Source organism: Thamnophis elegans, chromosome 6, assembly GCF_009769535.1.
Source record: "Thamnophis elegans isolate rThaEle1 chromosome 6, rThaEle1.pri, whole genome shotgun sequence".
Lineage (NCBI taxonomy): Eukaryota > Metazoa > Chordata > Lepidosauria > Squamata > Colubridae > Thamnophis > Thamnophis elegans.
Window position 1 is genome coordinate 52,108,320 of NC_045546.1, and position 12,572 is coordinate 52,120,891.

The window sequence follows — 12,572 nt, forward strand, 5'->3', positions numbered from 1 at the left end:
ATACGTGAATGTTGTATATTATGTTGTGATATATTACTTGCATTTCTATGAAATGTACAGATAGTCCACCCAGGTTTCTGCAACTTATCTGGAATATGATTTAATAACAATTATCACCATTCTATGAAACTGCGTATAGGCCCTCTGTTGTGAACCTCAAGGCAGTTTCTGATCCAGCATTATAAACAGATCTAGCTGTGAAAATGCTACTATTGGGGACAATGAATGGTCAGACTTAATTACAATTGAACCATTTTAGGATTTAATGGTAGAACAGTGATATAGTAGGTTGCTAAACTGTTGTTTGGTTGGAGGGAATTGATCCAAACTAAACAAAATAATGTGTGTGTGTGCGTGCGCATGCACACACACAATTTTTTTAAATATTTTGGATCAATTCTCTCCAACCAAACAACAGTAAGTATATTCCTATTGTCAAAAAAAATCATAGCTACTTTGATCTGCACTACAATATTCTGCAACAATATTCTTGCTTCTGACATGCCATCTAGACCATTGTAAATGCCTCTGGTGTAATTATACTTTGACTTTGAATGGATGTTGGCAGAAACAATGATAGTGGTGAAAATTGGGGAGGGACAGTGTGATAAGCATTATGTGTTGCTTTGCTTCTCATGCTGCCACCACAGAAACTTGGTAGCTTCCCTGTTTTCTAGAGACCTTTTGAGGTTGCTTCTATTCTCCCTGCTAAGACTTGCCAAGGGAAAGACAAGTATAAGGACATTCTAAGCCAAGGTTATTGAGAAATGCAAAAACTATAACAGGAACAGGCTCTCAAATCTTAAAAGTGTTGACACAGTTCATTCAGCTCATTCTACCGAGCTTGACTCGAGTTATCATTCCTGATAACACTGGCTTTTCTCAGGTTAGGTCCTCCAAATGTTTGGATTACATCATCCAAGATATTCCTATCATTGTATATATTGGCTAGAGAAAAAAAGGAGATGAAATCAGGAAGCCTGTATTGCATAATTATTAAAGGCTGTTTCCATGGCCTTTAGCAAGTAAATTCCATCCCTATATGTTCGCATGCAATATCATAATACATGTATCAAAAGATGACATCATAATGCCCATTTTGTTATTTTGTCATTACTGTAGTTGCAAAGAGATGTTTATGGCTTTGCCATAGATCATATTCTCTCCTTTTCTCCATTTTCCACGTGATGTTTCTGATTTGGGATTGCTAAATCATCTCTTCTTTGAAACAGTCTAGTGTTTGCCAAAAACAAAATAAAAACAACAACAAAAGGCAGAGCTACTTTTAACTGTAGATTTCTACATGTGCACCAGGGGTGGGTTCCTGCCAGTTCTAACCTCTTCTATAGAAGAGGTTCCACAAATCTACCATGCTGCTTAGAACCAGTTCCAGCTCCCTCCACCTGCCCGTCCGCACATCATCAAGATGAAGAGCAAGAGGAGGAATTCTGGGAGTTGAAGTCCACAAGTCTTAAAGCTGTCAAGTTGAACACCCCTGGGTTTTTTTTTCTAAAGGGTTAGGGGTGCAAGGGTCTTGTAACTCGACAGCTTTAAGACTGGCGTGCTTCAAATGCCAGAGTTTCTGAGCCAATATTTTGGTTGCTAAGCAAGAGCATTGTTAAGTGAGTTTCACCACATTTTACAAATTGGCCATGCCCATCCAGTCACATGACTGCCAAGCCACACCCACAAAGCAAGCCACACCTACAGAAAAGGTTCTAAAAAAATTGAAACCACCACTGATGTGGACGTTTCCTCATAGTATTAATGCAATGAAATCTATATGGAAGTATGTCATGACATGATACTGGGGGCAGGGCAGTGGTGGGTTTCAAATTTTTTTAGAACTTCTCCATGTGACTGGGTGGGCGTGACCAACTTGTAAAATGAGGTGAAACTCACTTAACAAAGCTCTTGCTTCACAACCAAAATGTTGGCTCAGAAACTCTGGCATTGAAGTGAGCAAGTCTTAAAGCTGTCAAGTTACAAGACCCTTGCACCCCTGACCCTTTAGAAAAAAAATCCCAGGGGTGTTCAAACTTGACAGCTTTAAGACTTGTGGACTTCAACTCCCAGAATTCCTCCTCTCGCTGTTCATCTTTTTTTTGAAAAAGTTTTTTTATTGTTTTAATTAAACAAAAACACAAAAAAGGGACCATCCTTCGTTACATCTTGTAGAAAGCGTGTCGATTGGTTACAAGTACATTTCGGCGTTTCTTCCACAATCATTACTTATACTTCATTCATATTTAATTGTACATTTTAAATCAAAATGTTATGTATTTTATTATCAATGTACCACAATTCTCATTTAACTAGAATATTTAAATGTGCTTTTATCTGAAATAATTTGTATTTAAAGACACAACCACCTACTGGCATTCATTCGCAATTTCAATAAACCTCCATCACATTACACCTTTATAATATAGTCTGAAACAAAATCAATTAATAAGGTATCTAAGCATTCCCCCTTTTCCACCAACTCACTATTTAAAGCTTATATCCAATTTGCTTTTACCAATACAACACATGTATATATCTTTAAACATTATCCATTAACATTTCCTTGTTATTGTTGTAGTTAGCTAAAAATTATTTACTATTTATATCTCATCTCCTCTCATCAGACCTAAAATAAATTATACCTTTATAACAAAATCTAAACAAAATTTATCAATAAATTTATAGGTCTTTCTCCGAGTCCTAATTTACAATTTATATCCAAGTTACTTTACTAGTTAAAGTTATCATTTCAGAATTGTTCTCATAATTAATTATGTGTTAATGAATAAACATTTAATAACAATCTAAAACAATCTACAAAATATTAAATTCCTACTTATTAATCACCAAAAATTAACTAACTTTTTATCATCAACTTTTATTATCACCTGTATCTATCCAGTGGCAAAACAGTCTTATCTCTCTTGCCAGTTGTTGTGTCAATTCTCTTTTAGCTCCTTTATAAAGTTTTATAAACTTCTCTTCACACTTTATTGCTTAAAAGATCTCTCAGGTAATCTTGTTGCCCTTGAATTGTTATTAAAATTAGCTTGTCTTTGGTTGTCAGACTTATTTCTGAAAAGGTTTCTCTTCTTAACTCCATCATTATCACCCTTTTTTTCCCTCCTGAATCTTGAAATCTGGGATAAAGCACCAAATTGTCAAATTCACTTTTCCATCTTCCCTTCTTTCCACTCCATATTTGCTCCATTAATAAGTTCATCTGTTGTCTTGTCTTTACCTTTTATATTTCATTATCTTCTTTAATTTTGGGGGCTCCAACCCCATCATCTTTTGCTGTGAGAAACAATAGTCTATCCAACTTATTCTCAAATCTCCCAATCCTTCCAAAATATTTTGAATTCCAGCCAGGATATTTTTGAAATTTTAAGGTTTCCTCATCTGCATATTGATCCATTTTTCCAAAAGAGGAGAGAAAAAGAAAAAAAGGAATCTGATAGCCACTGCCACTGTAGTCTTCTAAGCCTCTTTTGTGTATGTGTGTGTGTGAGTGTATGTGTGTGTGTGTGTGTAATATATATTAAGTTGACTAAGCACAAGTTCTTTTGTACTCTTCAAAAAAGAAGGGTTCTATCTTTTTCTTTCCTTTTCCTTCCCTTGCCAAAATATTTTCCAAAAGCACTTACGAAAACAATTCGTGCCCTTGGTTCTTTATCAGATTTGGTAAGCAAGTTGCAAACCCTTCAGTTACAAAGTCAGTAAGATCAAAGAAGAAAGAACAAAGGATACATTGTTTCAAAAAAAGAACTCCAGACTCTGACTTCTGAGTGGCAGATTTCACTTTTTCATACTTGTCTCAAGCTTATGGAAAATAAAGATCTTTATTGTCTTTAATGGAAATTAATAACAAATGGTAGGAAGAATTTGTTAAAATAAAAAGGGTTTTAATTCAAGCCAAAAAAACAAGATGACAAAAAATAGAGGGGAAAAAAATCAATCCATTCACTTCAAGAGGAGAAACAGGAAATGTTACAGTCACTTCAATCCACAAAATATTGTTACAAAAAAAAAAAAAAACTTTCCAAGGCAGTCCAATAAAGATTAAATTCGCCGCTTTATTCTTTTACTTAAAGGACTAATTTATCTTTAAAAAAAGTTTCTTTGGGCAAACTTCCTCAGAATAGGAAAAAAAACCCTCACCTGATGGACTCACTTTCACTTCCTTCCTTCCGGAGCCGTCTCCAACTTCGTCAGCCTAGGGGCTGCCTGTTTGCTGCCAGCTTGAAGCACTTCCCTTGGGTCAATCAGGGACTTTGTGATGTCCCTGAGACCAGCAAGGCTTTGTCTTCCTGTTCACCATCTCTACCAGATGGTTTAGGTCCAACTGGACTGTCCAGTGGCAAAAGTATCAATGGCAGTCTTGGACTGTCAAGACGGCACGTTGGGTTGTTGCGATGTTGGCTCCTCCTTCCTCCCTCTCGCTCTTCATCTTGATGATGTGCGGATGGGCGGGGGGGGGGAGCTGGAACCGGTTCTAAACGGCACTGTAGATTTGTGGAACCTCTTCTATAGAAGAGGTTAGAATTGGCAGGAACCCACCCCTGGGGCAGGGCCAAGATAATATATCTATAGTTTTCAACAATTATGGCTCCTTCCTAGGCATAACATGTGAAAGGAGCTTGAGTTTCCTCATTTTATAAAGCATTTATTTTCTAATTTAATCCTGTTTTTTCATCCAGATGTATTTTGTTGGACAGTATCTCTAGTATATGGAAACCTTGCTCGATATTTAAGTCTGTACAGATTTGAAGTTGTCGGGAGTAAAATATTGTTAATCTCCTTAATAGTAGTAAGAAATAATGTGAATAATATGAACTTCTCTACAGAAATAGAGCACAACAATGATGAGAACTATCTTGAATGCATTTGGGTCAATATTAAAGGTTGGGGGGGAAATGAAATTGCCATAGGTCTATACTACAGGCCACCCAACCAAGGAAGTAGATGAACTTTTTGCTAGTCAGCTAACTAAGGTGTGTAGGAAGCACACCACAGTAGTAGTGGGGGATTTTAACTACTCTGACATCAACTGGAAACAACTCTGCACCAAGTGGAAGATCCAATAGGTTTCCTAACAAACCTAGCAGACAACTTTGTTTCCCAAAAAGTAGAGAAGGGAACAAGGGATCAGCCATATTGGACTTAATTCTCACTAACAGAGAGGAAATGATAGAAGGTGTTGAAGCCACAGGAACCCTGGGGGCAAGTGACCATGCAATATTGGAATTCAACATTATGCAAATACAAGTAGTAGAACAAAGTGAAACTAGAGTCTTGGACTTTAAGAGAGCTAATTTCAATAAGAGAGAGCTTGGAAAAAATTCCATGGATGAGAATCCTTGAGGGGAAAACAACTCAAGAAGCTTGGGAAATTTTGAAAAATGAGATTACAAAAGCCCAGTCTAGCACAATACCAATGAAGAAGAAAAGTAACAACACTGGAAGTCTTTAAGAAGATGTTGGATAGCCATCTGTCTGAAATGGTATAGGGTTTCCTGCCTAGGCAGGCGGTTGGACTAGAAGACCTCCAAGGTCCCTTCCAACTCTGCTATTGTATTATTATTGAATTGCTATGGGATTTTCACCCACACTTTTGCATGAAGGTAAAAAATAAAATTACGAATGTATTTTTTAGAATTTATTGGAGACTCCAGAGAAACATTGGTTTTAAAACAGGCTTCTGCCCAATTGTGTTATTTTGATAATCATTGCAAGGAAAAAAATGGCCCTAAAAATGGTAGTGATCTATTTGGATCATCAAGCAGATTTGGATCATATTAGTTAATTTAGTATAGTCCTGAATTCTTACTATTTAGCAACAGCAACGCCTTAAGCCTACATATTCTACCACTGTCCCATCACTGCCAAATGTTTGGAAGTGGTCTGAAGGGTAAGATATGTTTGTCTTCACTTCTGCTGATATGACATAGGAGCAAAGCCATTTCATGCCCTGAGCTTTTGGAAGTTCATCCACCCCGCTAAAAAAGGGGGGGGGGAGAGAAGAAAAATATCATTTGGCATTTTGCAAATTTGCTGCTTTTCTGCTGTGAACAAAGGGGAAACTGAAAAACCAAATCAGTTTTACCCAGCTGTTTCCTTTACATTATTGAGGGAGAAAGACCTGCAGGTAAAGTCATGGAGCAGCATTTTCTCTAATGTTCAGAAACTAAGACAAAGGATGGAATGTAGCTCCCTCTCTTAACAAACCTAAGGAAATGGGAATATGACAGGAAAAGTATGACAGCTTAGAAAAAATGTTTAATGTAGTATGGTTTGATATGGAACATTACATCCTTCATGCTGGAACGACATTTCTCTCTTTTGAAAGCAGAGCCAGAGATTTTAATTTTTTGATCAATAAACCCCTGTAACTGGAAAGCTTACTTAAGATAATAAATCTTATGGTGAGTTACTTTCCTCATATGAATAGTATTTGCATGGTGCCAAGAGCAATAATGGTTGGCACTGACTGGCAGAGGGCATACCTAGGTTCAGATTCATCTTCTCCCACCAAAGCTTTATTGGAAAACTTTGGCCTAGTCACTTTCTCTCCACCCAACCTATCTCACACAGTTGTTATCATGGGGAGAAGTGGAGAAAGGAAGGCTGCAGAAGAACATCCAATTTGTAAAATGTCTTATGCTTAATTCTAACAATGAAATAAAAATATATAAATTAGTAGCCTGGAGTACTAATTTGAATAATATTTCAAACATTCTGAAGAGTATTGGACCATGTCTTTAACCACCAGTCACAGGAAGTCATTAAGAATGAACAAACAATCAAAAGGCCCTCTGAAACGGAGCGGAGCAATATGATGTCTAAAGAAAGTCTTTAAAATGTATCCTTTATAGCTTCATCTTGAAATAATAAACCCACTAATTCAATTGTACAAGATATCAGTGAAAATGGTGGGCTCTTAAGTGAGAGTGACCTAACGTGAGAATATACAAAATACTGTCAAGCTTTGAGTTTACCTAAATAAGTGTTACTGAAATCAACAGGATGGCTTCAGTTTATTTTAAAAAGTGTTATTAAAATACTGTTGCACCTTTTAATGTAACAATTATGGACGCCTTCATTTTATTGTTCTTTTCCTTCTTACCTGCAATCTCTTCTGATTTTAAGATTGTCTCTCAGAAGAATCTGGAGAATTTGCACCACCCTTGAGTATGAGTACCCCCCCTTCAATTAAATAAATTAAAGGTATCCTCTCAATCATGATTATATGATGAGATATGGTTTCTAGTATTTAAAAAGTCAAGGACAGCCTCAGATCTGCAAAAGCCAGTGTGCTCAGATATGTCCAAAACCATACTTCTCAAATCGCTTGCTCTGCAGTATTTACAGGGCTGTGGGCTTTTCTCCAAATTAGATTCCCAGAAAATCATAATCATAAACACTAACACATTCCATCTGAATTCAAATGTTGAAGTAAGTTAAATGGGAGTCATAGCAGAAAGCTTAAAGTTTAAAATAAAATTAAATATTACACAGATTTTACAAGAGAAATGTAGCAAAAGCAAAGTTGTTCCTTGTTTTTTGACTGAGGCAATAAAATCCCAATTCAACACAGAAAGAAATTAAACTAATAAGTGAAGGAGATAAAATTTGCTCAATTGACATTAAGCTGAAATATTAGTAGCTTGGGTTGGTTTGTTGTGGATTGTTGTTTGTTTGAGCTCTGAGTTTGGCAATTTGGTTGCAAACGTTTCGTCCCCATTCAAGGAGACATCTTCAGTGCGCTTTGGATTGACAAAGCGAACAATCCAAAGCGCACTGAAGATGTCTCCTCGAATGAGGATGAAACGTTTGCAACCAAATTGCCAAGCTCAGAGCTCAAACAAACAACAAAACATTAAGCTTTCTTAGTTTGAGCTTTTTGAAGTAGTATATGTCAGAAAGCAGCAAATAGAAAAATTATGGGAAATAGGCACGTGCAATTTAAAAAAAAAGTAACCTGAAATTACAGGAAACAAGTTAATAAAGAAACAGGCTTACAATTATATATATTTTATATCTTTTCCATTCAATTTGTGAATTATAAATCACTTGGAATGAGCAGTTTAAAGAGCAGAATAAATTGATCAATTGAAAACATGAAAATAAGAAAAAATTAAAACAAGGTGAGCAAAGCATGTGAGCTCATTTTCTTTTGCAGCACACAGAGGTTCCCCAGCCAATCCTTTAACTACAGGTAGTCCTCGACTTACAACAGTTCATTTAGTGACCATTTAAAGTTACAATGCCACTGAAAAAGTGAAATGACTGTTTTTCACACTTAAAAACTACCTATATAGCCATCCTTTCTTTAGTCAGCTGAAACTGAGCTAAGCTCACCAGATCATGATGGAGTTTAAAAAGATCTCCATTCAAACCTTTTGAATCTTTGAATCTGCACAGCTAAGACTGTGCAATCAACCTTCTGTATAGGCAGTCCTCAACTTGCAACCAAAATTGAGCCCAAAATTTCAGCTGCTAAGTAAACATCTGTTAAGTGAGTTTTGCCCCATTTTATGATTTCCTTGCCACAGTTCTTAACTGAATCATTGCAGTTGTTATGATGTTATGACAGTGAATCTGGTTCACCCATTGACTTTGCTTGTCAGGTCGCAAAAGGTGATCACATGATGCCAAAGCACTATGATTGTCATAAATATGACTCCCTTGCCAAGCATCTGAATTTTGACCATGTTACCATGGGGAAACTGCAATGGTCATGAGTGTGAAAATTAGTCACGAAACACTTTTCCCAGGCCGTTGTAATTTTGAATGGTCACTAAATGTATTGTTGTAAGCCGAGGATTACCTCTATTCACTTACTCTTATGAGAGTTCCAGAGGTTTGCACTCCCCCACTTCATCTTCTGTAATTTTCTTGCAGAGAAAATGTAGAGAAAAGGCAAAAATGCTTTTGGATGGAGTACCCTTGACAACCCCATTTTGTTTTCCCCACTCTATTGAATAAAGCCCACTTCAAAAAGTAAAAAGTAAATCGGTACCAGGAAATTGCAACCACAAAAGTTTCCCAACTGATCTAAAGTTTTGTAGCTGCTTGAAACAAATTGGAATTTGATGGGCATGTCCTATCCAGAAAATTTCATGTTTTTAAAAGCATATAAATATTCAGTAACTCTACTGGATGAAGTAATGGGAGTTCACATATTTTTCTAAAAACAGTGGGTTGGGGAAACAGAGCTTTAAACAGCTTAGTGTAAAAAAAAGACTTCTTTTAAAGAAAAATATTATTAATGTGACCACCCTTCTGTTTTATTTTTAAAGTTACTTCCTTCCCACTGAAAGTTACAATTTCAATTATAAGCCACACTATTACAATTTCAATAGGGATATTGTCTAATACAAAACCACTGAGTGTAAAAACATGACTGTAACTTTAAATTTTTATATTCCGATAATTTACAGGTCCAAAAGTATTTTATGTACCTCTCCAAGCATCAAGGTTACTTGTTGAGTAAGCCAATATTTAACTTCCCAGTGAGATTAAATGTACGAATACATCTACTTTAAAGACAGATTACAATGAAGCAATTATTCATAGAACAAGATGGATTCTTCTGGTTGATGATTTCCCTGTTCTCCTAAAGAATATCACAACAGCATTAATAAGTACATATTCTTTACTACTAATATCTTTTTACATAGAAATCCAGAAGAGGTAAGTCTTTTGTAACAATAACTAATTTTCTTTAAATGTGTTAACTTTAATTTGAAATTAAGCAAGAAAAATAATATACCGAGTCAGGATAGATAAAAAACTGAGCAAAGTTTTGAGATATAAAATGCTTAAGCAAAGAATGTGATGAGTTAGTTTCTAATTTCTTCATACTTCATTATGCTCTTCAGCTCCACTGATTTCCATTTGAATGAGACTACATGTCACTTTAACTCAATATATGAAATGTGTTACTGGCATTCAACTTTTTAATAGCAGAGACATAATAAGGTCCAACAACTGAAATATAAATGGCAAAGTGAAATGAAGGTTGAGGAAGGGAACAAGATATTCAGTAAGAGCTTTTAAGGCTTTTAAATTACAATTAGATTAGACAACATTTTGAAGGGCAAACTGCAGGACATACAAACATCAGTAGGTTTCTCTTTGCTTTTTAATTGGGTAGATAGAATAACTCATCTATTCCAAGGATTAAGTGACAATCTGACCCGTACAAAATTGCCAGCAGAATATGCCATATACTATATAGACAACCAGAATGAATTATTTTATTACACTTTCCATTCTCAGAGAATGGTTTTGCATAGATGTGGCTGGTACAAAAAAGTAGTTACACTATTTCCAAAAGGTACCAATGGGTAAAGCCTTCAGTACATTTACATGATAGCTGGTACAGACAAGCTCCTATAAAGTATTTCAGAGATCAGGAAATCTCCCAGTGTGCTCACAGATAGTGTGTACTTTTTTTACTTAAATGAATATGACAAAATCAGGTAACCTTATCAGTTATTATAAATTGTGATTAAGGCTATGAGAGCTTGTTTTTTTTTTAAAGAAAAGTTTGAAGTTATTTTTCTTTTTACATGTAAAATGGATAATTTTGTGACTCAAAGCACTCTTATGACATTTTAAAGTGCCCAGTCAGCTATTCTAGTTAGGTGCAACTTCTCCAGCAATGGGCTGGAGAAGTTGAGCATCAATATATTGTTTTCCTAAAAAAAAAATAATTATAAGTTAAAATGTATTGGTATAATTCAATTACAGAAGAACAAATTTTCTTGGTAACGCTTGACAAATAGAAGTTATTCTCATACAATAGCATACATTAAATACTCTAGCAATAATTGTTTTTCATTGTTAAAATACCTTATAACCTTGTTTATGCTGGAAAAATATATTGATACAGCCTTGAAAAAATAATCCCTGAAGCCTGTAAAATTTCAAAGTCTTTTAAAAAAAATGTTAAACTACAAATGTTAAACTTCATTTGGTTAAAATGTTTACAACATTGTTAAAGTTGGCACTGCAATGAAGCTTTGCAAATATAATAAATTAACTTCAAGGCCATTTTAATACCAAGCCAGGTACACTCTGCTTGTTTTCCAGTCTGCCCTGAGTCACAGCTGGTCTGCTGCAGCTCTCTAAAAGGCCTGTTCCTGAGTACAATCAAAAATTAATTTCTAATTATGGCTGATCCATGATATTCTGAATTTAAAATGCAAGCATGTCCATTTTATCTATTTATATAAATGTAGCTGCATATACAGGTTTTTCTTTATTTTCTAGCTTTGCTCAACATGCTGTGCTGGGACTATATTTCCAAAAATTTCCAATAAGCATGAACACAGATATTTTATAGACAAATGCTATATATTCCTCTTTGAATATAATTGTGAATTCTTATGAATTCTACCATATATAGATGACCGACACACATTTTTGTTTTTCAGGTTAGTTAACTGAAATATGGCTGCTTTGCAAAACTTCACCCATTCTCTGGAAGAGACTTTCAAGAAGATTTTCATTGACTATATGAACAATTGGCACAGAAATACCACAATTAAACAAAATGCTTTGCAAGATCGCGTTGATGCTGAAAATTTAGATTATGTAATTTTGTATCTTATGGTAATGATTGGAATCTTCTCTTTTATTATTGTGGCAATTTTAATAAGCACAGTGAAATCAAAGAGACAAGAGCATTCCAATGACCCTTATCATCAGTACATTGTGGATGACTGGAGCGAAAAGCTAAAAAACCAGATTCTTTTCCAAGATGATCTTAAAGCCATTGTCCATGAAAATTGTGGAGCAAAGGGCAAATGTAATCCATAATCACCAAAAACTGAATTAAGTAACTGGGATCCCTAATTTAATGGCTTTAAATGAGTATGCTAGAACTTGTATTCTATACATAATTATAGGATATTCAATGTTAACTATTAAGATTCAATATCTAATTATTAAGATTCAATATCTAGGCAGAGCAGTAACCAACTATGCACATACTGAAATCAAAACAAAGCTTTCTAGACATCTTCATCAGCTCAAGAAATTACAAAGTGGGTTAAATTAGGGAAGCTAGTTTACATTCTGAAATTCTAGGCACTCTTTTAAGAATTTTTACAAGATTGAGTGATTAAATGAAGATTCTTCAAAGAAATTATAACAAATTATAAAAATACATTGACTGCTTTGTTGAAGAAAACGGATGATTCTACCCAGACACCATGATATTCTTTTTAGAGGGATTTTTAATCTTCACCACCATCACCACCACTCTATTTTTCTGTCTGTGTGCTTCAACTACCCTGCGAAACCAGAGGACCAAAACTCTGTCATCTCCAACTCTGTCCTTCTTCATGAAGCTGTAAGTGAACCCTTCCTGCTCAGTAAAACCCTTGGAATCTGCCACCCAGGAAGAGAGAAAAAAGCTGCAATAATTATCTCTGGGTCTCTAGACTAAAAGACTGGCAATTTGAGAGCCAAGAAGCATGTAATGGGGTGAGCTCCTGTTCTTGCCCAAGCTCCTGACAAGCTAACAATTCAAAAGCTTACCAATGCTAGTAGAT

At 35.3% G+C, this 12,572-nt stretch overlaps 1 protein-coding gene across 1 annotated transcript; it reads left to right on the forward strand.

Moving 5' to 3' along the window:
• Window positions 1-9,516: 9,516 nt before the first annotated feature.
• On the forward strand, window positions 9,517-12,572 carry KCNE2 (potassium voltage-gated channel subfamily E regulatory subunit 2). The gene is made up of 2 exons (XM_032219163.1): window positions 9,517-9,702; window positions 11,451-12,572. Exon 2 carries the CDS (start codon window positions 11,467-11,469, stop codon window positions 11,833-11,835), a length of 369 nt encoding a protein of 122 aa, XP_032075054.1. The 5' UTR covers window positions 9,517-9,702; window positions 11,451-11,466; the 3' UTR covers window positions 11,836-12,572.

Coding starts and splice junctions, on each gene's coding strand:
- KCNE2 (XM_032219163.1), top strand. CDS start 11,467: ATGGCTGCTTTGCAAAACTTCACCCATTCTCTGGAAGAGACTTTCAAG.